At 34.4% G+C, this 27,448-nt stretch overlaps 1 protein-coding gene across 1 annotated transcript in view; it reads right to left on the reverse strand.

The window, feature by feature from the left end:
* Nucleotides 1–7,248: 7,248 nt before the first annotated feature.
* Nucleotides 7,249–27,448, reverse strand: part of LOC149072882 (BTB/POZ domain-containing protein 9-like) — an 87,127-nt gene continuing 66,927 nt past the window's right edge. The window contains exons 11-13 of the mRNA XM_089247395.1: nucleotides 24,362–24,469; nucleotides 17,582–17,660; nucleotides 7,249–8,141 (exon numbers count right to left, since the gene is read on the reverse strand). Of these exons, the coding sequence (XP_089103521.1) occupies nucleotides 7,998–8,141; nucleotides 17,582–17,660; nucleotides 24,362–24,469 (331 nt within the window). The 3' untranslated portion in view covers nucleotides 7,249–7,997. The remainder of the gene's footprint in view (nucleotides 8,142–17,581; nucleotides 17,661–24,361; nucleotides 24,470–27,448) is intronic.

The following is a 27,448-nucleotide window of genomic DNA, read 5'->3' on the forward strand; positions in this document are numbered from 1 at the left end:
GCTCATTCTGCTGCATCGTTCGTAGCGGAGCATGTGCTTAATGACAACCACAGTTCAGCAAAACACAGGTAATAGCTAATGTTGACCACTTCTTCCCACGAATCTACAGAGAGGCTATTGAAATATACAAGCACAAAACTGCTTTGATAGAAGAGAAGAAACTTTGAAATTGAGCCAGATCCTGGACACCAGCTCTCAGAAGAACGAGAACCTTCCCCTTCAAGATCCAGCAACAGAATGACAACAGCCAATCAGATAACTCCACATCTCTCGGCCAATCAGGTTCTCCCAGCACTAAAACTGTTTTCAATTCGCTGCCAGCCATGGGATCAAGTCAACTAACCAATCACAAAACAATAGTGTCTGTCAAGCCACTCATGTATGTAAATACAACCTGAGACTCCGGAAAACTTGACTTTTGATCCAGTTTTATCAATTCTCCTGATATGCCAACCACTAGTGTTGGGGAAACGTTGAGAACTAACTCAAACGGACGATGGTCTTCGAATCTAAAGAAACAACTTTTTTTGTCGGCAGCTTCATATTTTATGGCAATAGACCTGAGTTGTGCTCGGTTTGAAAAAAAAAAAGCTTCATATTTTGAAAGTTTTTAAATTGTTTCCTCTGACTAAATATGTTGTCAAAAAGAAAATATAAAAGTGCTTTGAAGAGTTTGTATACCCAAGATTATCGATCACTGATAGCATCCAAAAATAAAACTTACATTTTATGTACATATGATTCCTCTATTCTGCACGGAAAGACTGGCATTGAATTGTATTCTGCTCAGGGGCAATGCAGTACCTACCTGGGGGGGATGGTACTTCTCCTTAATTGTGTGTGATTAAAAAAAATTTTGTGGAAAATTCTTTTGGTTGGGTCTATAGGTGCGGGGGGTACCCTCCAGGGTTTAAACTAGATAAAAAAATTCCTTTAGGGAAAATGGAGGAAAAGCTTTAGCAAAATGCTGCATTGCTAATGATTTATGGTTGGGTGTCTTTTCGTTTCGTACCTCCTTTACGCATTTTTGCAAAAGTGGCTACTACTTTCTCATTCTAAGATTTTCTTTCATATTTTGCAAAAAATGTGACCGTAGCTTAAATCCTGGTACCCTCTCTCTCAGGAGAATTTCTGGATTCCAAAAGTTGACACGTCTCATCAACAACCACCATTTTCAATCCACTGCTGGATGAGAAGGTGGTCTCTAAATTTTTCCATTTTGCTCTGTTTAGCCTCCCAGTTGACTCCAGCCATTTTTCTGATGTCGTCGATCCATCTTGCATGGGGGATGCCTTCTTGGACGTTTAACACTGCAGGGTACCAATCTTGAACACTTGTGGTCCATCTGTTGTCCTGTCTTGCAATATGTCCAGCCCATTTCCACTTTAGACGTTTAATTCTTTCCATGATATTTACCTTTGTGGTTCCTTATCCAAGTGATTCATTTTCTGTCTCTCCTTGTGATGCCCAGCATACATCTTTCCATGCTCCTTTATGTTGTCTGTAGCCTTTGTATCATCTTGCTTGTGAATGTCCATGTTTCAGCTCCATAAGTCAGTGTTGATAGCACACACTGGTTAAACACTTTTCTTTTCAGGCATAATGGCATGTGACTCTTCAGAATTACTTTTTGCCAAAAGTGCTCCATCCAATCCTGATCCTTCTGTTTATTTGATTAATGATTCCGTTGTCCATGGTAATTTTTTGTCCCAGGTATACATAGCTTTCTACTTTTATCTGTGTTGTTGAGCAAGATCGTCGTCTTCAACGCAAAGGAGTTGAACATAACTTTAGTCTTTTGCAGATTCATTTTCAAACCCACCTGAATACTTGCCTTCGCAAGTTCTTGTATCATTTCTAGTTCATCTGGATTACTGCTGGTAATAACAATGTCATCAGCAAAACCCAAATGGTTGAGAAATTCTCTATTTTAATTCCTTTCTTGTCCCAATCCAGTTTCCTGAATACTACTACTAAAACAGCGGTAAAAAGTTTTGGTGAGATAGTATCACCGTCTGACACCTTTGTTAAGTTTAATCTTTGCTTTTCCTTTATCCAAATGAATCTTTGCAGTTGCTTTGTCATATATTTTCTTGATGATATTGATGCAAGTCTTCTCTACCCTGTTGTAAAGACAGAGTCAAACGCTTTTTCAATGAAGGCCATATACAATGGTAATTCATATTCCTTGTCTCTCTCTGAGTTCCCTGATTGTTTGGATGTGATCTACTGTAATAAATCCACTTCAAAAGCCTGCTTGTTCTTTTGGATGAGCTTCGTCCATTATGGATTCAAGCCTATATGTCAGCACTTTGGTGAAGATTTTATAAATTACTAATAAGTGACTGATTGGTTGATAATTCTTTTGATATCTTTTTTTTTCATCATTTTTGTAAAGAACCACCATCATTGCGTTATTCCAATACTCAGGCACATCCGATTTTGTGAACAAAGCAGCTAACATACTGGCAAATTCTTCTGCTGATTTAATAATGTCTATTGAAATCCCATCTTCACCTACGCATTTCCCTTTTTTCATATATCTTATAGACTTCAGCACAGGTGCTACTTGTAGAAATTCTGCTCTTTTCTTTCTCTTCCTGCTCCCTTTCCTCTGTTCATGTTTGTATAGAGTATTGTTAGTAGGCATGTCTGCCGCTATGGTGGTCAAGTGGTCGTAGTGATGGACTTCCATCTTTAGGACCCAGGTTGAAACCTCGCCATCGCCATAGTGGTGGTTGGCTGAAGTTTGTTTTCTGTGGTTTCCAACTCGAGGAGTGAATGTGAGCTGATCTCCCCGTTAAAAAGTCTCACCACAGAGAGCAACAGGCCTACAACAATACAATTATTCAATCATTACACTTCACTCATAGTTAGAAAACTTGATGGCAGATGGAAACATTACACAGAAATAAACTTAACGTTTCGTTCACTACACATAAACTCCTCCATTCATTAGAAGTTCCGCTGAGGAATATGAATGAGGTGCATGTCTGGTTCAGTAGTAGACACGTCTATATAATGGTAAAAATGTCATTTCTTTTAGGCTCAATATTACAACCCTACATCGCCGTTTTTTTTCCTTATCAGCAAAGGGAAGAGGAGAAAATATCTAATTCAAATGTCATTTCTTACATCCTATTTTAAAAATGTGACAGGATTCCACACTCTGCAGCATCTTGACTCTTTAAGGGGTTTTTAAAATTTTTCTGATCCACATTATCACTGCCACAGTGGAAATCTAAATCTTCTAGAAATTGCCACCCATTTTCAAGAATATTTTTTTCTCGATTGGAGCATAAATGCTTCCCCCCACCAACACAAAATAATAAAGAAAAAACTGTTTTTTTTTGTTACTTATGCTATACGCTTTATCGTATAACTACCTTGAAGGGGGAAAATAAAAAAATTTCCTTTCTCTCATCAGACTTTGAACATAAGCTGACTCTGTTCACTAGCAGTTGATTGATAGGAGGGGGGAATTACAACAGTATCTGGGCTCATCAATACCAAAATGAGAGGTTTTAAGAACCTCAGAAATTACTGGATTGCCAAAATAAAGCGGATCAAGCTAGTGAGATATCCCAGGATTGCCACTGTAAGGGTTGCCACACACAGGTCTATCCAGGCATGACGCTGAGCTCGATGCCAATAGAGAAGGCTCTACATCATAGTTTTCCAAACCTTGTTCCATTGCCCCCCCCCCAACTCAAGCGAACCCATAGCATCGTATGTTTTAACCATAGCTTCTATCACCCCCCCCCCCCCCCGGGCCTTTCCATCTCGCACTTTGGGAACACTGCTCTACATGATGAGATCTGTTACCATGATTTTTAAGATTGAGTACAAGTATCCCTCACTTTACATGATTTTGCTATAACTCCATTCAGGGGTTAAGCTAGATAAAATATTCCTTTAGCAAAAAAATTGAAAAGGGGAAAAAATGCTTTAGCAAAATGCTAATTGATGTATACTCTTTTTGTACCTCCTGTACACATTTTTGCGAAAGTGGCTACTACTACTACTTTCGCATTCTAAGATTTTCTTTTGTATTTTATAAAAAAATACAACCGTAGCTTCAATCCTGACGTCATTCTTAAAAGTTGATTTTAGGAATTTCAACCTCAAAATTTTGGCTTAGGGTTTAAGTTTAATCCTGGAAATGGGCTTGCAAATTGAAGATATAGTTAACACTAGAATGACCGGAGCAGTCATTTTGACGGTTTTTGATTTTGAAAACACTATGATCTCAACAGTATTTAATGTACACACTCCATTTTTGGTGACACTTCATTATTTCTGTACTTATCTGTGTAAAAAAACCAGTAAACCAGCGATTCACACAAAGATATCAGATTCCTATAATTAAACACAAAGACACGGTGTGGGGCTGCTTTGGATCATCTGTTGCTAGTCCATTAGTGCGAATAACAGGCATCATGGACCAAAAAGAGTATTTGAATATGGGCTACTTTACAGCAAAACTCGTGATTCGAGGATGGATTTTTCAACAAGACAATGGTCTGAAGTTGCAGTTTAGAGGGGCCATTCAAATATTACGTCAGTATCGATGGGGAGTTTCAAAATTTGCTGACAAGAGGGGGGGGGGTGTGGATGATGCTTATGTCATCAACCACCCTTTATGAGAATGTGAAATATTCTTAATGGCATCTTATTCTGTGCACCAAAAATGAGTAAAACCTTTTGCTAGTTTGTGGACACCTGCACTAACATTCTCCCTATTGATAAGTCCCCATACAGAGCTACTTTAAGCCCCGTTCACATGTGCAATAAAACTTCCCGGGAAGTTCCTGGTAACTGGGATTTTCACTACAAACCATTCACATGACGTTTAATTTACGCCAGTAATCTCCCTCTTCTTTCTGGAAGTCGTCACCGGTTACGTGGGTTGAACAGAAGTTGTTGGTTCAAGATGACTGACAAAGGAGTTTACAGTAGTTTTCGCGGTGCAAAGGATTATGGGAGAGGTCAGTGTCGACCACCAATCCACACCAAGAAAGATGGGCTTTTTTTGATGAGCTTCTCTCCCACCTTTTTTTCCCCGCGAGGGGAAAAAGTTGCCATGGTAGTAATTATCACCAAAGCAACCCCCAATCTTACACATGTGGACAGGCTTTAGTGATCTCTAAATATTTCGCGGATCCAACTGACCTGTAAAAATATGTAACTTAGTTCATTTTTATAAAATTAGGTTTGAGGGGGTACAAGCCACACCGTAACCCCCAGGGCAACATTTTTTGCATTAAAAAAATTAATTTTTGTTCGTCTGCCCGCGCACGTCTCCTATCCCACCAATGTGTTCGGATGTAGGGGTCAAAAATGGCTAAAAATTTGCTGACATAATACTTGAACGGCCCCTTACTGCGAAAAAAAACCCCCCTCTAAAATGGCCATAGCATTCACTTGATCTAAATCCAATAGAGAATCTATGACAGGTTCTTAAATGTTGCTATAGTTAAGAAATTTTTTAATCGGGATGCAAAATTTCAGTTTTTATAGCCAAAATGGAAAAACGTACCAAAACCGACAGATTTGGTGGACTCAATACCCCACAGATGCAGTACAGTACAGTAAAACCCATGGGGGAACGTACCATGTTTGTACCATAGTATATTATGTTTATTTTTGATGGCTTGATAATTCTTGTGAATTTTTGGATTACATTTTCAGAGAGGTGTTTTATTAGTAGGTAAAGATAAAATCTATATGATTTATATACAGATTTAACCCATATATTAAAATATTTGAACAAAAATAAGGTCCAACTTTTTTTGAAAAACTTGCAAGAGTTATTTATATAGCCAGTGTGTCTCAAAAGTTTGGATAATGAATTTGCTTTTGAATCAGTAGAAAAATTTTGTGAATACAATCAAAACCCAGAGCATTTTTAAATTTATAAAAAAAATTTCAAAGGACATTTAAAATATTTATATCAAAAATATAAAAATGGCTGACTCAACAGTTTAAAGAAAGTTTAAATTTACAAAAATTACAAGCTTTTAATAAGTATTACTTTTTTTCTACACTACTATTCTCTATGAATCTTCTGTAAAAAGCATTAAATTCTGTACCATGCTTTTTGATAGAGCTCCAAGCCATCAACAGTCAAATATTGTTTTCCATTTTGCGTATATATTTTTTGTAAGTATGCTAATACTTAATGGGGCTTAATGCAAGACTCATTGCTGGCTTACCTAAAACCGATTCATTTTCACTATTAAAGAGCAGTTTTGCAGAAGCTGATATTTGAATAGATGAATTATGTTGAGAAGTCCAATTTGGCTCTTCATTCTATAAAAAATCATTCTCAATTGTCTCATTACCATCAGAATTTTGACCACCATTCAAAAAAATTAAGGAAGCCTGATCATTAAAAGTAAATACTGCCCATACCATTACAGAGGCTCCATCTTGCTGTCTGATGAAAAAAGTTCTTGGTTCTCTTAGGTTGTGCCAATAGGAAGATCATGTTCCGGGGCATTCCAAGTTGCATTTTATTTTTATCACTAAAGATGACACTGAACCATGTCTCTGTAACACACAATTTTATGATACTGGCTTAGCATAAACTTTTTTTTACCGGATTGCTTATTACAACAAGGTTTTGGGCCACATGTTGAGAAACACTGCATTTCAACCCGCCTAAATTAATTGCAATGTCTTTTAAAGCCTTTCCTTTTGCTTTAAAATGAAGAGCTTGAATGGTTTCATTATATGAAATATAAAATCTTTAAATGAAAACCAGTCCAATTTCACTACATTCCCAGCCATAGAAATTTTGCCTCTCGTCAAAATTTACATATAATGGGAGGTTTGTATGAACTTTTGAGAGAACTATTTTTCAAACTTTTAATTTAAAAAAATCCATATCTCATCTTCCTTGACAATGACTGAAGTTAAAATTACGCTTTGGCATTCTAACCACAAGCAAAAAGAAATCTAAATTTGAAACTGTATCCATGGCACAGTTGAAAATCTCTTGTATTTTAACTTTTGAGATGGACTGTATGATACTTGTACATGGCTATGAATACTCTCTTCTTAACAAAACATAGTCAATAGAAGCTTGACTTTACTTTTGATATTTTATAGCTTCTGGAAAGAGAATGTCATTTATTAAGATTGTTTATAGTTTTAGGTATAACATATATTTTTAATTGTAATAATGTATGATTCTGAAACAATGAAAAACCTGTAGCAACAACTCAACAGACTTAAAGCTTTTATTCATTCCAACTAACAAAATAAAAAGGTGGTTAAACTAAATAGGTTAAATATTTGATATGCAGATGATATAAAATATGCGGAATACAATACATTAAAAAAATTCAAACCTATGAAAATAGCTTTACATAAAATTCAAAAACAATCATTTAACAAATGTAGAAAAATTCAAGACAGCTAAAGGATTTCAAACAAGAATACAATGAAAATATCAATGTAAGTTTTATAATGATATATAAGAGAACATACAAATTGATTAAAAATGTTCAAAATTAAAAATGTCTTCAAGAAAATAACACAAAAGACACCCAAATGAGATTATGTATTCATAAGTAGAGTCACTTTCACCGGGACTGTCAGTTTAACCAGCAAAAGCAGCCAAGGTGTGCAATTACCTCTTTAATAAATGCTAAAATATACAATGTATTTTGTCAAAGATATAAATAGCTTAAAAATTCTGGGAAAATCCAAATAAGATGAAATGAAGCCAGCATATCAAAAAGAATAAAATCAAACACAGACTTAGAACTATCTTTTTAAATGCAAGGAAGTCTATATAAGTAATCCTACATAATTTAATTAAAACTAGAACTAAAATTTCATCTTCAGTTCAAGTAAATGCAGCTATCAGTATTTAGAATGCACATTCTATGCATTCATGCACAACACACACATACATTATATACATATAAATATATATTTATACACTATTGCATATTGTTATATATATTAAATATATATACAATTTCTTTTTATCGTTCATTGAAGAAATCACTGGCTGATTTTGGCACATCTTCTGTGTTTACAGCAGATAAATCTTCAGAAGAACTACAACTAGAAGAACTTGCAGAAGGTGGTATTTGAGCGGGACACTCAAAATGTACACAATGAAAAACCTGAAAAAATATGGCAGTTTTCTTTAGGAAATAAGCCATAGTCGAAATGCTCATTGACTTACAATTTATTCTAACATGACATGCATATATTATACCCTTTTGTTTAAAGAAGTAACATTATATTGTGCCACAATTTTGAGCATAATTATTCTACATACATAATATGAAGTGTTAATTGTGATTGCTAAAAACACGGTTCCTCTGCAATGCATAATTTTTTGACATTAGCAAAAGCTAGAAAAAATGTGATAATAAGATTCCTTGATATTTCCAAATGTTTTCTGAGCAAGCTTACTGAAACATTTTTTGCAAGCTACCAAATTTTTTTTTTCATTTAATTTCAATCCTACTATACATTGTGCAAGAGACTGATTTCATTGAAATTCAATTCCAGCTAACTTACCTCTTCTACTTGTTTAAAAAGAATGAAGGGAGAAACTATTTCAGATTCCCAAAGGCAAGGGAAAATAGATTTTCTAAACATTTTTTTAACTCAAGAATAACTTGAATATGTAAAAAATACTTATGAAATGAATTTCGAAAAACGTAATTAACCTCTCCAATGTTTTTTTCCCTCACTCTTTCTTCCAAATGAAATGTATTTTTTCCTCTCCTATGTAAGGATCCACTAAAAAAGGAAACCTGGGGTTTTTAAGAAAACAGGGAAAATGGATTATTTTTATTATATGCCTGCAAGTATACAGGATTTACTTGCACAAACAAGTTTTAGCGATTTAATAACAATAGATGGTATGATACTGTATATGGAGATTGGGGACATCTATGATTGAATATTCGTCATTACAGTAGATAGCGATTTTTGGCTGAGGAGGTATTTCATATCTCATTTTTTCTGGTTTTAAAACAAGCACAGTTTTTTTAAACGCAAGAGATTTTAAAACTTTTTACATTAGGGACTGTTTATATAACTTCAAAGGTAAAAGCGGTTGTGCCAGAGCTGTGAGTGCTCAAGCACCCCAGTGTTTTTTTTGGTATGCATGTGTATGAGCACACCAGAATTTTTATGCAAATATTAAGCTGAGCACCACAGATCTAGAACACTTCAGATGCCCCTGAATTTAATTACCTCTACTTAAACAGAGCATTTAGATTCTAGTACCATGCATAAATCAGCAAGGTGGAATGAAACATACAGTCAAACCCCATTGTAGTGCGCCCCCCCCCCTAATTTAGAGCCAACCCCGCTTAGTGCCAAAATTTTTCAGTGAACAAATCTTCCATGTATAGGGATTACACACATTAATTTGTGATTTGATAGAATGCGAAATTTGTTATAGCGCCAGAAATCTGAGACAATTGGTGGTGGTATATCAGGGTTTGACTATATCAAATAAAAATACTAAATGTGATATTCTTGTTGAAAAAAAACTATTGGGTATAATGTAGTGGACAAATAAAACTATATAATGTCAAATAAACTGGTCAAACTATTGAAGGCGTAAACTTGTATCTGGTCCATGAGGCCAAGCCCACAGGGTTGGGTTTTTATCAGGACATGGTAAAAACTAGGTATTTACCAGTAAATACTGTGGTCAGGGGTGGGAAGTGACTAAGTCCATTTCGGAGCAGCCTTGGAGCAGCAAAATTCAGGATTCGGAGCAGTTTTGGAGCAGCAAATTCGGGATTTGGAGCAATTTTGGAACAGCAAAATATGGGAATCGGAGCAGATATTTATAAATTTGAGCAGTGAAATTAACAAGAATATTTTCGTCAACCCTTTTCAAAATAAAACTGCACTGTCTTTTGTTATCAAACATATTTTCATCAGCTTGATTTTTGTTTTTGGTGTTTTAGGCTTTTGACACCTTGTTTGAAAGAGCGACTGTCATAAAATTTTTTGCACCCGTCTATTTAAGATGATTTTTGCTTACTGAGGGCACTATTTGCTGCCTTGAACAGCAGCACTTCAAATGAGGTAAAAAAATTTTATAAGTTTTTAATTTTTTTATAATTGGAAAGAAATTGTTGCAAAATGGGAGAGAATTTCGGAAGAATCAACTCGATGTTTGGCGATTCAACACTCATTATCCGGCGAGATTGGCGATCTGACACTTGTTATTTGGCAATTTAACGCTCGTTATTTGGAGATATTGACGATTTAACACTCGTTATTCTGCAACATTGGCGATTTAACGCTCGTTATTCGGCAACATTGGCGATATTCTGCAAAGTTTCCAAACTAACATTCGTAATTCGGCGGACATGCGCTTTTTACTTCCGGAATGGAAATTTTTTTTCACGAAACATCGGGATTTAACACAATGACAATCGACTACGGTAATTTCTGCTGCTTCCAGTGACGACTTTTTTTTTAAACGGAAACACTCAAATTTGCACTTTAAAGCTGGGAGGCATTGCAAACCATCTTCAGTTCCATGATCACGGACAATATCTGGGTTTTGCGATGGAAAGCCCGATCAGGGGCCAATAGTTTTAAGTATAGTGGAATAAAACATGCTCTTCTCGTAAAGAAACGTGGCTAGCAGAAACAAAATTTTTTTGGCGTCCTTTCCGATATTCCGGGCATACTAAAGCGAAATTCGCTATTTGGCGCAGAAAAATGTGAAAATACGCTATGGGAGCAGGATGGTGCAAGATATTAGTTTTGGCGCAATTGGCACAGAGTTCCCACCCCTGTGTGGTGAAACCTTCGATCCTATAAATATTGATCATTAATATGAAGAGTAACAGTTTTTTTGTTAACTAATGATTAATAGTTGTTTAAATAATAATTATCATAAAAAGATTAAAATAAAATTAAGCCTTAATTAAAAAAAGAAAAATAAGGATTGTTGAAGCAGAAACTGTTACAACATGATCAATGCTTGAGTCCTGCAACTCCCTCTGAATTAGGTTGATCTAAAAACCTATTTTTTTCCCTTGCCCCCTCTTTGTATGCATAAATTCTAACAACTAGCATTAATGTACAATTTATAACTTAAACATACTACAATAAAAAGCCTATATAATGATAACCAATTCCACTCAATATCTGTCACCATCTCGATAATATCTATAGCAGCAGTTCTCAACAGGTGTTCCTTGTGCACTTTGCAGGGGCTTTGTGGCCATTCGAGGAAAATAAAAATCAGTAAATTTGATTTAAAAAAAAGGGCCATAAAAATTTCATACTTAAAAATTACATAAAAAGGGCTCCAAGCGAGTCAATGAAGGCTGAAAACCACTGATCTACAGAAATATTGGGTACAAGTCCCTCCCCTACCTCACAATATTTTCAATAACTTCACGCCTTTGCATATTGTACATATTATTTTTAATTTGGTAACTTACACCAGTCAGTTTCAAATCCTCTCTCCATGAATTTATTTTAACATACGACCCCCCAAGCAAAGACAAGTATAGTAAAAAAGGAAAAAAAACATGTTTTTATTTACTCGCATAAAAAATTCTCAAGGTTACTTTTTCTTATCGCAAATTGGCACACACACACTTGGCAAGAAAAAAAAAGTGTATTTTGTATTTTTTCCATAGAACTTCTGCATAATTTTGCATCAGAAAAATTGCACAGGTTAACAAATATATAATTTATGAACTTTAAATATCATGATTTTTAAAGACTTGATCTTTTTAAAGACTTAAAAGAAACAGTATTTTTAACTTAACAATTTACTAAAATAATTATTCTGTATATTTAATCTAATTTGCTATTATTTAGCCCTCTTAAATGTGAAAATAATTATTCTATAATTCTTCCAATGTAAGACATCTCAAATGTATGTGTGTGTGTGTTGTAAGAGCAAATTTAGGGTATTGAGTGACAGGAGAGAAATTGGAAAAAGTAAAATTTTTCTGAAAATTATGAAATTTTCAAGGCCTTAACCATAACAATGGATTTAAAGAGGATAAGAGATTTAAGAGGTTTTATACCAAAAATAAGAGTATATACTATGTATTTCACAGATATTGTTGAAGAAGCCATTTTAGAATCAAATATTTTAGCTGGAAATATTTTCACAATTTGACACAGTACAGTCATATTGCTAGAGTGGCATGGTGGTAAGATGCTCGTCTACTACTGTGAAGGTTGCCATCAGGTCCCAGGTTCAATCCGTGGGAGGAATATAGATAAGATATTTTCCCTAATAAGCTTGAGGCAACCACAGAGAGAAGGTGCCTTCATTTCCAACCCAATTCCTTAATGGCAGTAAATTGCAGTGTAGCAATGTGGCCGTAGTTGGTGATCAGTGAGTAGTAGTAGTCATATTGTTTATTGTAATATAATAATGTTTGGAAAATAACTATTATGCAGTTTTTATGATTAAGAATTCTTCTGTTTATTTTGGTGTCATCCTCACTCCTGACTAGTCTACACAACCCTTCTCTCTAATTTTCAACTCAGATAATTATACTTCGACATTAACATCAAAGAAAGCATCTAATTTTGAAATTTATTTTGCTTGAAGTCAAAGCCTAGCATATATGTGAGCATACATATAAACAATTACATCAAACAAACAAACAAACAAAAAAGAGAGAAGGAAAAAAAAAGTTTGGGGATGAATTGGGATTAATGTGCATCACTGACACTGCATTAACAGACACTGGTATACATAAGATCATCTAGACCCAAAATACATAATTCAAGGTATAAATTAAACATACTTTACACTGGCACATTACAAATATGAGTTTTTACAAATTTAACAAAATCAAAAACCTGACTGGCTGGGTATTCAAGAATCAAATTAAATCAGAAAGAGAGGCGAGAGATATTGAAAAGGTGATCACGTAGGGAAACTGACATAGGGCAGGTACAAAAGAAATGTAAAAAGTCTATGGTTCAGAGATACAGCTGTACTCTAACTTTCCTGGGACCCAGGTTATTGGAAAAATCTGGATCCTTTTTGAGTAAAAAAGTGGGTCCCTCTTTAAAAAAATTATGCCCCCCCCCCCCCCATAATTCACTGGTATTTCTATGAATTTTCTTCTAGCATGTCTCAGGTCTTTGATCACCTGCTTATATTTCTTCGTTGAGACTGAGCAATGGGCCATGTTCTGGGTCAAAGAAGAAGGTATCTGTGAATCAATTCATTTCTATAAACATGTTCTATCCAAAAAAAAAAGGTTCATTTACTTTCATTGTCTACTAGTAAGAAAAGCATGCAAAGAAGGTAATTAGCACTGAGAATTTAATGTATGGAATTCCGCGTATGTAACAAATCTAAAACAAATATACAGTTTATCTTGTTTATAACGTTCCTCTTATTTAGAACGTTTTTACACTTAGTACAACTTATTTTCGTGGTCCTAACAATAAATAATTCTCATTGAGATTTCCTGTTTAAAGTGTTTTCCTATTTACAACGTTTTTTATGACGGTTTTTGAAAAACGTTATAAGCAGGATCCACTTTAATTATCAGTTGAAGGCACACATTTATATATTTACTAATAAATCAATTTATAAATTCCCTTCCAATTGATTTTACATTTCATTAAAGAAATTCTTAGCACTTTCAATATCTTCTGATCAAATTTAAAGCAAATTAGATTCTGTCTCCTCTCTCAGACACTTATCTTCAGATAATCATCTATTCATACATTGGTTTTCCTGGTAAAATGGTTTTATTTTCCATCCCTGATGGTCCACCACTCTGATCTGTTGTCATTTAACTGCCACATATTTTCACACCTGAATATGGGAGCTATGTCAGATTTGTGTTGGAGAAACTTAAGTGTGCTTATGTGTGTATGCCCAGCATTTGGCGTGTTTTGTGTTCAGTAGGTGGTGCCACCTATCTAGTGTCACAACTAGATACTTTCTCAAACAGGGCAAGCACACATTTTGGCACACCAATTTAATGTAGAAAAGAAGCAGTTATAAAGGGTGAATTTGGTGCCCCATCTAGTCGCGGCCCTGCATCTATCCTCCAAACTGGTAATGCATGCATTTGAAGTTTAATGTACATATTTGTGTGATCGCCATGGCATCCAGAAGTTTTTTCAAAGGAATAGACAACTCAAAATTTTAAACCCTTAGAAAATCACATTTTTAACCGATTACCATTGCGCAATCGCAGGTTCCAAACCCGGATTTTCACCAAAAGCAAAATTTGTGTGTGTGTGGGGGGGGGGGGGTTTAAATAAGGAGCCTCTCCCCCCCCCCCCCTCCCAGATCAAAAATTAAAAATATTTTTGTAGAGAATTAAAAATATTGGAATAAAATAATTTTTTATATTATCTGTTAATTTAAAATTGTTTGAGTGTTAGTGTCCCAAACTTTGTGAAAAACTTGTGCCCTCCAAAAGCAGATTCTGTGTACACACCCGTGATTTTCACGATGCGAAACGGTGACTAACACATAACAGCTAGATGACAAAACTGGATATTCAAGGTAGAGTTTTTAGATTTGGTTTTTTTTTTTCACGATCTCCGAAAGTTTCACGATCTCCGATAAACCGAAAGTTTTACAATTTGAACGGGCATTCCAATCCTCTTCACGATTAAAAAAAATGAGCATTCGCAATATTGTAGGAACAATGTGAATTTACGCTGTATAGATGCTGTCTTTGAGTGGCGGCAGATAGCCATAAAAGTACCATAATTTCCGGTATGTAACCAGAAGGGAGAAAATCTGCAGGGGAATAAAAACTCAAAAATTTGACAATTACATGCCCCTCGTTCAGAAAAGCAACTAGATATACCTCATCTTATTCTTCAACAACCCGCATGTATATCAATACAGTACAGTGTACAAAGTAGTAAAGTCACTTTTTCAAGGTCGCGCGATCATGATACATGGTAAAAAGTTGGGGAGGTTTTTCTTTCTACCTTTTCCTTCTTAGAACTAGGAAAGAAAGAGTGCGTCTCGGAGGACGCGAGAACAAAATTTTTATGCATCCTTTTCCGAAATTCCAGGTATTTGAAGCATCAATGGCATCTCTAATGGTTGTATCGCTTGTCACAGACTGACAGCAGTGGTGGTTGAAATGGCTACAAAACAAAATTACAGAGAGTTTGTTAAAGGCCAAATGTGTATGTTTTGTTGTTAGAATTATTGGGTGCAGAAGGAGAGATCAAGAGTTGAAGAGAAGAATTTTTTTCACGGGTAAATTTATTCAAAAAAATACCAATCACAGATTCCAAGAGCAGTCCTAAAGGAGAAAGAGAGCTATTTTGTTCCATGCTATTTGCAATTCAAGTAGGACATTTCAACAAAAAGTAGGACGAGTGGGGAGCCATGAAAACATCTGAGCTGACATCCCAAACTTCTGAGTCGAATGGATAGGGAAATGGTTGAATCGAAACTCCTGATTTTGTCCCTGAAATTTTGCAAATATCTCTATGGGGGAAAAGTATAAAAATTTATTGATGCACAGTTTGGAAAGGGAGTGTGCCTGGTCAATATGCTTCACGAACAACCCATTGTAGTGAAAATTAATTCCCAAATACTTGTATTGGTAACCAGTTCTATTCAAACACCCAGAAAAACCATCTAAAAGTGTCCAGGAACTTGAAGCCCTTTCCAAAAACTATGATTTTGGATTTCAATAGGTTTAACTGAAGATAAGATCTATGAACAAATGTCTCAAGTTTGTTGACCAGCCTCTGCAGCCCACTACTAGAGTCTGCCAGTAGCACAAAATTGTCGGCAAAAGCCAGGACATTCACTGCCTCGTTGAAAATCGAGACTCCAGAATCTTCCAATGAAAGGTCTACAAGAAAATTGTTGATGAAGATATTGAAAAGAAGAGGACTGAGGCCACACATCCCTGTTTTACCTTTTTCAGAATACTAAACTCCTCAGATAGGCCAGCATGAGTAAGAACCGTGCTATGGTATGAATTACGCAGGCCAACTATTGCGTTAACAAATTTGTAACTCAACCCAAGGTGAAAAAGTTCAGTAAAGAGTAGGCTTCTATTTATCGAGTCAAAAGTACCCTGAAGTTCATGAAAAAAGCAAATAAGTTTCTGACGACTCCGTGAGAGGGACTTTTCAATCAAGGTGTCTAAAATAAGAATATTGTCTAAAATTGAGCACCCGCTTCTAAACCCAGCCTGAAAAGGGGATAAAATATCATTGACAAGAGAGAGCCAATTTTTCAAATGATGATACAACATGGAAATATATGATTTGGAAATTGTACACAAAAGTGAGATCAGGTGGTAATTTTGGGGGTTGAAGATAAAACCTTTTTTGTGCAGAGGGAAAATGAGACTTTTTTTATAGGAATATCATAATCATCAAAAAATTTATTAAAGAGGTTCACTAAGAATGGCCTATCTCGTCCACTCTGAAAAACTCAATTGGGATGCCATCAAAACCTGGCGCTTTGCCAGTCTTGGTTGCCCTTAGCGCTTTGGAGACTAATGGGGGGCATCCAAAAACACATCTCTTCAATTTATGCACTGGTTAAACGGTTTAATAGGGATGGAGTTAAGGTCTCTGAGAAAACAGAAAAGTATCTGGAAAAGTCGATATCACAGTTTTTATATATATATATGTCCTCTCTTTCATTCATGAATTTTCAGAAAGTTCCAAAATTTAGAACTATTTATACAGATCGGGATCTTCAATCAATGATTTTGTAGTGTGTTTCTTATCCCTATAGAAGGCACACCTTTGTCACGCTCCTAGTGATTGTAAAAAAGAAAAAGTTGGAATTGTACCACCAATTTGTATAAACACACATGTCTCTTCCTTCTCGTTATATTTCTTTCGTATATATTAAATCGTCAAGTTTTGATTGTGTTTTATCTTGTCACTACAAATATTAGATCACTGGTGACCTCTAGGATGCATCTGATTTTGGACATAAAAGTTATGTCCAATCTCCTAGTCGTTTGGATACTTTTTTTTTTCAAGCCTACTCGTTTCTACCCAATATAGACATTCCTGGAAATTCAAGGTGAGGAATAAACTTTCCACTCTCGATTTGCCACTTGCTTATTTTCACGGTGTACATACTTGCATTTGTCATGGCTCAACCTATTGCATCAGCTGAAGTTTCGCATTTTTCATTTGAGCCCCTCCGTTCTGGGAAGCAAACCCAGAGATTTGGTTTCTTCAAATTGAGCCACAATTCAAAATGGCAGGCATAACCGCTGATGAAACTAAATTTCACACAGTGCATTGAAAACTCCCACTAACCTTTCTCTCACGAAACCATAAATTTGGCATTGCTTTTGCGATACATTAACTAGATTCTTTTGCTTTCCATAAAATTTTTTATTTTTCACAAATTAATGACCTTTTTCCACAAAAGAAAGAAACAGAATCCCACAAAAAATGTTTGTACATAAGTTCCCTGATTCTGTGTATGTTTTGGTATAAAATACCACAGGTATATAGGCATATAGTGATCGGTAAAGCAGAGTTTTTGGGGTGTCACTTCAAACAGGTTCTACAGTACAGTTTGATAAATAATTTGGAGCAAAGTATAAAAGAAAATTCTAACCTCATTTGCTGTATTATGTGTTCCTACAATGCGAACAAACACAACTGGCCTTTGTGGAAATGTTATTGTTTGCCATGCACTGAAAAGAGAAGTTTTAAATGATAATCATCACATATGTAGTTTAGTCCTTGATTACTCAAATGTTGCATAAAGTTAATAAATGCATTGAAGGGAGAAAAAAGTCAGAATGTGACAGACTGATAGAAGTTGAAAATTGATTTTGGAATTTCAATTTGTATTACAGTCGAGTCCTGTTTTAACAAACTGTTCTAGCAAAAAAATCTAATTTTTTGCTATAACGAACACTTTTCTAATCCCCCATATAAGTTTACGAAGGAACAATGCAAAAAACCTGGAATTCCTTTATAATGAAGTTTCATTATAACAAAGTGATTTCTCTGGTCTCTTGGAGTTCGTTATAACAGGATTTGACTCTATAAAAAATGAAATAAGTATTACAAATGAACAGAATTCTCATGATTTTAATTTATGACATTTACTTCAGTATTTTAGAATTCCGAAGTTTATATCTGTATGCCAGAGGTAAAAAGCACTGTTCGTTTTTGTCAATATTTGAACATTATTAATTTGCTCTCTTTTAGTATTCTATATCCCTGTGTAGTATAACAAAGTTCTATTTCAATAAATAACAGACACATTCACTTTATAAAACAAGCAAGCTCCATAGGAAGGGGATTCAAATTTGAAAAGACTGAGGAAAAAAGGTTCAAGTTTAAATTAATCCTAATTAGTTTAATTCTTCAAAATGTCATTCTTTTTAATGATGTAGACTTCCCCCCCCCCCTATCAGCAGGCATAGGGGAAAGTAGGTGCTACTAGAACAAATTTTAGTTTTTGATTTTTTTTTAAGTGAAATAAACAAGTTTAATTTTCTTTTGTTTTATTTATTTCTGTTAATAATAAAAATATTAAAAACAAATAATTTCCGTTTCTTTTGCAGTGACAATTTTATACATCAACTCTTCTATGGAATAGTGCTTATTAGAATAGTGTTTATTACAAAATAGAATCACACAAAAATTAATAAACATTATGAAACATTATTTTAGCATAATTTTTCAGGAGTTTCTATGCCTAAGCTAAAGTATAATGAAATGGAAGCTTTCTAGTTTCAAGTGTTGTCAAGGCATAGCTTTGATGCCACTATAAAATATTCAAGTTTTCCTTCTTTCTTGAGAGAAAACAATGTTAGGCAGTAATCTCTATGTTTGTTCCATTAGGCCACAAAGGTTGAAAGTTTATAATTTTGAAATCTGAACAGTAAATTTTTATCACAAGAAAATTTAACTGAAATTTATGAAAAGTGCCATATTTAATGTATACCTATTAGCAGTTCTTTACCAATGAAAAAAATTTATATCAAAATCATTCAAAAAAAACCCCATCAAACTCATTTTTCAGGGTGAAAAACTGATTTTCGTCTTTCCTTTTCTCTAATAATCAGGAATGGTTTATTTTTTTGTGATTAATGACAGCAGCTTGATTGTTGTCATTCAGATGTGAAATATTCAAAAATAAATAAAATACTGAAATTTGGCCTTGTCCCATTAGCCCCCCCCCCCACTTCTCCTAAAATAAAGGGGTATAGGGAAAGGTGTTCCATTAAGATATCAACTTTACAAAATATCTGGGCTTGTCAATGCTAAAATAAGAAGCTTTTAAGGGAGGGAGATATCAATGCCACTTAAAGGATTAATAGTGGAAAAAATAACTATGAAGAGTAGAACAAGAATGCAATGAAAAAAATTAAAAATAAAAAAAAAAAAGTTCTTGCATTTTTTTTCTATATGTAAGAGTGAAGCAGTTATAACCATTAATCCTATGTGGAGGGGGTCCAGAGGTTTTTACTGTACTTTTTTTCATTAGTACAATTCATACTTTATATCACCTCCCTGCAATGAGGAACACCCTTGGATTCTGGCTATTGCGCTTTTTGTACAGCTTACAAGTTCTGCTTGTAACATGTTTGGTTGGGATCCCCTTTTTTTGGGTTCTGTCAACATAATTTCTTTGAGAAAGCTGTTTACTTTTCAGACCGCAGGAGCCTCTCACATATGGGAAACCATCAAAGGGCAAGTCTCACTAGCATACCATCAAGGGCTAGTTTGTTCATTAAGTCTCTCAGCTGGAGGGTGGGGTCTTCCAGTTGTTAGATGAGAATGAGACTGCAGGTCAGCTGCTGATGTCCCATCTAAATTAATCTCTCATTCCTCCGTAATTTTTCTAAGAACCCCCAGTTGAAATATCATCCTTTGGTCTAGATATTTGGTAGAATTGTTTTTTGCATTATGCATGTGTGTGATATAATTGTCAAGATAATATAAATTTGTGTTTGTTTATTTTTTCTAGGCGGTCGGCTGCAGACCTTTGCCAGGATAATATAAACCTTTTGCTGAATACCTGATTCATCATGTAATAGGCCTGTTAAACATTGGGAGAGCCTGGCCAGTTTGCCTCGTATTGTTAGGCTATTGATACCTTAAAATATTTTCTTCAAAAACTTAAAATGTTGTGAAAGTATGCTAATTTTCTTGATATTTTCATTGACATGGCTTCTTTTTGTCCTGGGACAGTTTTTTGTAAATTGTTTGACTTGAGAAATAACTCATTCTCTGTTGTATAAATACGCAGCTTGATTGCAGTTACAGCCTACTCAAAGTCAACTCCTTATCTAACATGAAGTAATTGTCTGGAATAGTTTATTCTGAAGCTAGAGATGTGAGAATATTCGAAGAACGAGAATATTCTCCAGGATGTAATAATTGAGAATATTCATTTTTCTTGTGAATAATGAAACATTTTTTACTAATTTTGTTTATATTATGAAATATAAATCAGTTTTCATTGCCTGAAACATTTAAAACAAAGCAATTTTTGGCATAATCACCCCCAATGACAACTTTTAGTAAGAGAATATTCTTGGTCATGATGAGAGGTTTTAAAAGTTTGGAAATTTTAGAAACCTTGAGATTAAAACCTTAAAAAATTATTTTAAATAAGATAAATTTTCAGAAATAGGTTCAGAACAGAAAATTAAACCAAAGCTGATTGATAAAGGAAGCTATTCCTATATAATCACCTTCATTCTAAGAAGATACAGAACTGTTGTTTTTTTTCAACGCACATACATTTAAATTCTGTGTATCACTCATATGTCTTTAAAAGTTGTGCAATTCAGCCATGTTGGTTTAATTTTCTTGCTTTCAAACTTTAATATTGTGGGCTACAAACTTTAGTACTTTCCATCTTCTTGACAGGGACAGAGAATATTTTTGAGAATATTCTCTCAAAGGACTACTATTATAGATTACTAGAGAATATTCGTATTGAAAATAATAATTATTATCAAGTTATTTTATTGAGATTATTTATTATAATACATGTTATTACATATATTCTTGATAATACTCTCTGGCAGGACTATTATTAACAACTTCAGAATAATTCTTATTATTTTCAATAAAAATATTCCCCCAGTAATTTATGAAAGTAGTTCTTTCAGAGAATATTCTCAAGGATATTAAATGTAACTATATTATAAATAGCAGGAGAATATTCTCATCAGGAACTTATAAGAATATTCTCAAGTTATTTACAATAGTAGCCCTTGCAGACAATATTCTCCTTGATGAGAATATTCTCCAAAAGATTATTCTCGAGAATTTTACATCTCTATCTGAAGCACATAATTTGTTACCGGCTGAACCATGTGTGTATTTTAAGGTTTAACACTAATCCTCTCTTTCAAGCTCATTGCAGAACAGTTGAACTGATCACGCAGAGGGTCACGATCTGCTATGCTGCAGCAGATTTCTGTGGATACTGTAACATGAATGTGGGTGCCCCTAAGCTTGGATCACATGGTGACTATTAACTCTACACTTGCAAGAAGATGCTGCTTCCATGTGACATCTCCTGACTAGATGGTCCTGGTGGTTACGTTACAATAGATGGATTAAAATACTAGTCAAAAGATTTATCTAACTTAGATATGATAAAGGTCTTCCCTGGTTCCTGAAAGAAACTGTAAAATGAGTCAGATTAATTGGGTTGCAGTATTCATGTGAAAAATTAACTAGCAGACCTTGGTGAGATGCCCATTTTCCTTCATGATGAATTATGTCTGAGTAAAATTTGTTATGAAAAGTGTCATACAAAAATTTCAATTGCTAATGAGTTTGGTTGTTAGTATTAATTGTAAAACTAATTGGTAAATAATAAATTACAGGTGGTGGAAAAATTGTTTTCCGTTTTTCAAATCTGTTGTCTGCGAACTAAAAATAAGCAATTGGGATCTGGGATTGCTATGATATGTTGCATGCTAACAAGCTGAATTCACAGGGGCCTTACTGTGATAGTAAGGGGTTCTTGAATGAAGTGCCAGAGTTTTTTCTGATGTCTATTCTACCTAGATATAGGACCAAAAAATGTTGAGTAGATTGTCTACGATTTCTTTTATGAAGTACCAACTATTGTTGAGAGTGGAAAATATTTCATTTTTGTGTCACCCTTTTTGTAATAATTGAACAAAAAGTATGCAATAAAAATAATTGTAATTGTGACAAGATAGATCTAAAGTATTGCAACCAGTTTTGTATGGGGGGGGGGGGGAACTGGAGCTATCCTATTTTACATAAAAGTAGACATATGGTCATCCTATTTGTGTCTGGAATTATTTTGGATATAGTTATCAATCAGTTATTATCAAAAACTCAGTTCCAATGCGATCACATTAAGTGATGGGCACTATCCTTGGAATAAATTAACTTTTGCCATTTTACTCAAAAACTCCTTTAAAATCCACTTGGGCTGGGTTTAAAAAAAATCCAGCATTTTCTTACATCTGATTTTCAGCAGATCAGAATTAATCAAGTTAGCTGGTGACTCAATTATTAACAAACCATGCCCTGTGGTCTATCACCACAGAGACAATTCACTACTATTTTACTTCCAAAGAGGTGGCTGTGATAGAAATATGTATTTTTTATAGAACTAAACACCAAATGGTATAGATATGTAAGTTGCATGCATGTTTTCACCTAGTTTACAAAACAGAAAAAGAAAAAGAAAAAAATCAATGAATTGTCAGTTAATGTCACTGAAGGTTGTAGATAAGACGTCTAAAATTATTTCAATTTCTGCATACAAATGAAGAGTTTACAATATAGTTTTAAATATTTTTCAAAATGAAAAAAATAAAATAATAAAATTGCATAAAATAGCCTGCGGATGAGACAATTATAATATTGCCACACAATAAGATCTTATAAATAACTAGCTGTTACCCGCTAGCGTGGATTTGGTAATCTGAAAATTGCTGGGCAATAATTTCCTCCATATAAAATCTGAACCCCTCATGGGAGATGGATTTTCAGAAATCCCATCTTAGTGGATACATACATTATGAAATATAATATTGACTAAATTTCATGCTTATGGCTTCAGTGATTTCAGCTCTGTTATTTCTTCATATGAACTCCTTTTATTACTCCCTTTTGGGATAGAATTTCGAAAAAACCCTTCTTAGTTAGTCTTTACATCACGAAATAAAACTACTGACACAACTTCATGAATATTATTTTGCACCCTCTCATGACCCCCTCGGGGATCGAATTTTGGAAAATCCCTTCTTTGTTAGTGTTCAAGTCAAGAAACAAAAAATTGGATCGAATTACATGAATCAAATCGCTTCAATGGTTTCAGCTCAGCGCGATAACTTATTTTATAAGTTATACACACGTTACTTTTAAATCCTTAGGGGTGGTATTTCGAAAAACCCCTTCTTAGTTAGTGTTCATGTCATGAAGCAAAACTTCTGATCAAATTTCATGAATGTAGCTTTAGCAGTTTTGGCTGGGTGTGACTTTTCTGTATTATCTTTGAACCCCCTTATGGGTTGAATTTCAAAAACCCTTCTTAGTGAGTTTTTATGCCATGGAACAAAACTATTGACAAAACTTGATATTTATAGCTTCAGCGGTTTTGGTTTGGTGCAATTTCTCTATGTTATCTTTGGCCCTTATGACCCCTTTAGGGGTAGAATTTTGAACCCCTTCTTTATGTTATGAAACAAAACATTTGACCAAATTTCATGAATAGAGCTTCAGCGGTTTTGGTTCCACATGATTTCTCTCTATTACCTTTAAACCTTCCTTATGAATTCCTTAGGGGTCGAAGTTAGGAAAACCCCTTCTTAGTGAGTGTTCACGTCAAGAAGCAAAACGTTTGACTGAATTTCATGAATATATTCAGCAGTTTTGGCTTGGCATTATTTTTCTATATTACCTTCGACCCCTTATGACCCCTTTAAGGTATCTTCACGCACATCCATCATGGCTCGTTTCAGTCTTGTACCAGTTTGAAAAATATTCTTCTTCCCTCCACTGCGAATAAGTGTAGCAATCGGAAATACTAGAGGGAAGAAGAATATTTTTTGAACTGACACAAGATCGAGACGAGCCGTGATGGATGTGTGTGAAGATATCTTTAGGGGTCAAATTTCGAAAAAAAAACCCTTCTTACGGAGTACTTATGTAATAAAACAAAACATTCGACCACATTTCATGAATTCAGCGGAGATTGAAAAAAACAAGCATCAAAACACATAATCCATACCGAACAAACATCAAAACAGATAATCCATACACATACCGAACAAACATCAAAACAGATAATCCATACACATACCGAACAAACATCAAAACAGATAATCCATACACATACCGAACAAACATCAAAACAGATAATCCATACACATACCGACATGCTTCATTACGCTTATCTGCAACAATATGCCAATGTTGTTGATCTATAGAAATTTCAATATAATAACTGTAACTGCGATCATCACAATCCCAAAGCAGCATTCTGAAATCAAAAGATATATATATATCTGAATATAAATGTATTCCATATTTGTGTATACAGGCCGATTTCATAATTCACCTTGCTGCATTTTACTGGTGAACTGTTGATCCTAGAGACATACTTCCATTTAGAAAAAGTATCCAAATAATGTGTAGAACTCATTTCATTCATATTGCAATGGGTTATATAGTTATTGATAATTGACACATTTAAAAAGAAATACGATAAACATGTTAGGGTAAATCGAGAAGCTATCTATACTTATAGTCTGTTTCAGGTTAACTTTGCAGTGAAGAGAAAGGTAGAGAGTGTATTCCTTCGCCGCAAAATATAGTTCTCATTTATCGGAGGTTTAAGATGAACCTTTATACAGAATATTTCAATTTTTTCTATGATTTTGAAAAAAATACTGAAAAAAACCGTTTTGAACCGATGTTTACTTGTTTAAAATCTTTAAATTATAAAAAATATTGGTTACCATTATTAAAAATCCATAGCAACGGCAACGACACTCTGGCGCGATATCCTAGAAATTTTCCCCGCCAATATCACTGTCGTGTTTTTTTCCGTTACACAATTACATACTGTATATATAATTTTTTTTTTTTCGTTATTTGGTTGAATTTTCCATAACGATACAATTTTTCATTCAGTTTTACATGCAGTTGTAGGCTTACATAAAAACGAATATTCAATCAGTTTTATTTTCTCCTAAAAATAGCCTTCAGTGAGTTCAGATATTCACTCATAGATTACAAGAAGTGTTTCTCTTCCACGAGAGTGCCGATACTATTGTGACTTGTGAGAGGCCCTCTATGGGTGCAGAAGTTTTGGTTATAGATCCTCCTTTTTTAAATTATTTATTTTTTGCCATGTTTATGGGATAGTTTTAGTTTCCGATCACGGAGAGTGTTGACAGAGTCGCGACTTCCACTCACACGAACGGACGCCATCCTCCACCCGCCTGTTTCTCCTCATGCCCCTTGCCTTTAGCGTCTCTTGAGATACAATAAATGAGTGTGTGGGGGGGGGGGGGGTCCACAGTGGTTTGGGCTTTAATCTGTTATGTGACAGTTGTGTCTTAATTTTCCCCAGAGATAGCCACGCTAAAGTTCTCTGCTCTTCCATTCCTGAATACTATATTTTAGGTTTTTGAATATTCGTTGTAAACAAAACTCCATAAGAATAATCCGTAATAACCATGAGCAGCACATCAACCGTAACAAAAGACTAAAGCTGTCGGGAAAACAAGTGGCATCGACATATACCGTTCGGGGAAGGGGGGAGGTCGAGTGACAGAAATTTCGGCAAGAAAAGTGAGTAAAAAAATTCTAAACTTTTCCGTATCATCATTATTATTATTTGGTGCTATTCCTGCATTTACACGTGAAAACAGAGTTAACCTGCTTCTTCTTAATTTTATTTAACATTAATTATTTCCATATAAATTGAAGAAAAAATTAAAAATCCCCAAGTTTTTGAGAGCCATGGTTAATATACAGTATTTTAAAATTACACGTTGCTTTCATAATATTGTTTGGATTTTTTTTGTAAATAAATTTCAGCTGAGGTAAGGGAAATATTGCAGAAAAATATATGACTTTTTTGAAATTTTTAATGTTACTTACGGCCCATCAATGAAGAGTTAGTGACACGCTGATAGAAGATAATTATTTGTTTCTAAATTTTAAAACATTTTCTAATCAAAAAACAAAACAAATGATTTCAAAAACCTCACTTTAGTTTCTGAAAGTATCGGCAGTGGTTTTCTTTTAATTCTATAATTATTACTAATCTAACTGTGCAATTACGTTACACGTAAAAAATATTTTTCTCAGTGAGATTGGCGAGAATCGGCCCTATCTTACTGAGGCAGCGCATCGATACATTGGTTAAGAGGCTTTCGTTCCCATAGCAACGAGTGATGCGGTTCCCTCGTAGCTTCCCCTTCACTGCAAAGTTAACCTGAAACGGACTATAGAATAAGACAACCATAAGTATTCTTTATGGGCATTGTATAATATTTTATCATGTGTATATATTGATTATAATTTTTGTTAATTGCATTTTTAATTGGGTTGCTATATTTTTAAAATATATGACATCCATATTTTTATGGGCATCTTAATCTCAGCCACCTCGTTGGGCATTTTGCCTGTTGTGGCGTTGTATTTGTATTTATTAGTTTTCCTAAATGCTGCCATGTATCCAGGTTTAGGTTCACTTGTACTCAAGGCCATTAGTTAGTGTTCCGACATCTCCAGAGGGGTGCGGGATCATGATTGAATGCGTGGAGAGGCAGATCAGTGGACGAAGCACGCTCAGCAACCCCGTGCGTCAGCGCAAGCAGCGAGCCATCATAACGAAATAAGTTTTACTCTTAAATACTTATTACTATTAATTCATTAATAAGTGTCATTCACATTAGTAATTATAACTATTGAGCAATTATTAATTAATCAAGAAGGGCGGGGAATTATTAAGTTAATGATGTTATATTAATTCATTTAAAACAGGCTTTAACTGGTTGAAGTAAATTATGAGCATTAAATACTCTTAAATAGTGTCAAAACCTCATCATGGTGGTTATTTCGTTTGTTAATTCATTATTTGTTTATACTTATTAAATTATTATTCATAAACTAATAAGCATCAGAAACTAATAAGTTCATGGTGATTAATTGATTCTTTTAAAACAGACTTTGACTTGGTAAAAATCTGAAATGAAAACTTTTACAAGTGTTTTTTGGATTTTCACCAACTCACCTTGATAAAACCAGAGTTTCTGGGATTTTACCGTGACATATGAGCCGCAATAAGTAATATGATGAAACATGGATAATTTAGTCGCTAAACTTTCACTCTGGGTGTTTGTATTCGTCAACTTCTTCATAAACTGACATATTCATGTTTCATTAAGTTGCGTTCCCAGCTAGATGTAATGCATCAAAATAATTAGCTTCTTCCGCAAATTTTTTC

The sequence above is a fragment of the Pholcus phalangioides genome, unplaced genomic scaffold (genome assembly GCF_987345545.1).
Source record: "Pholcus phalangioides strain wild (caught in Gottingen) unplaced genomic scaffold, Ppha-v1.0 ptg000017l_1, whole genome shotgun sequence".
In the NCBI taxonomy this organism is placed as follows: domain Eukaryota; kingdom Metazoa; phylum Arthropoda; class Arachnida; order Araneae; family Pholcidae; genus Pholcus; species Pholcus phalangioides.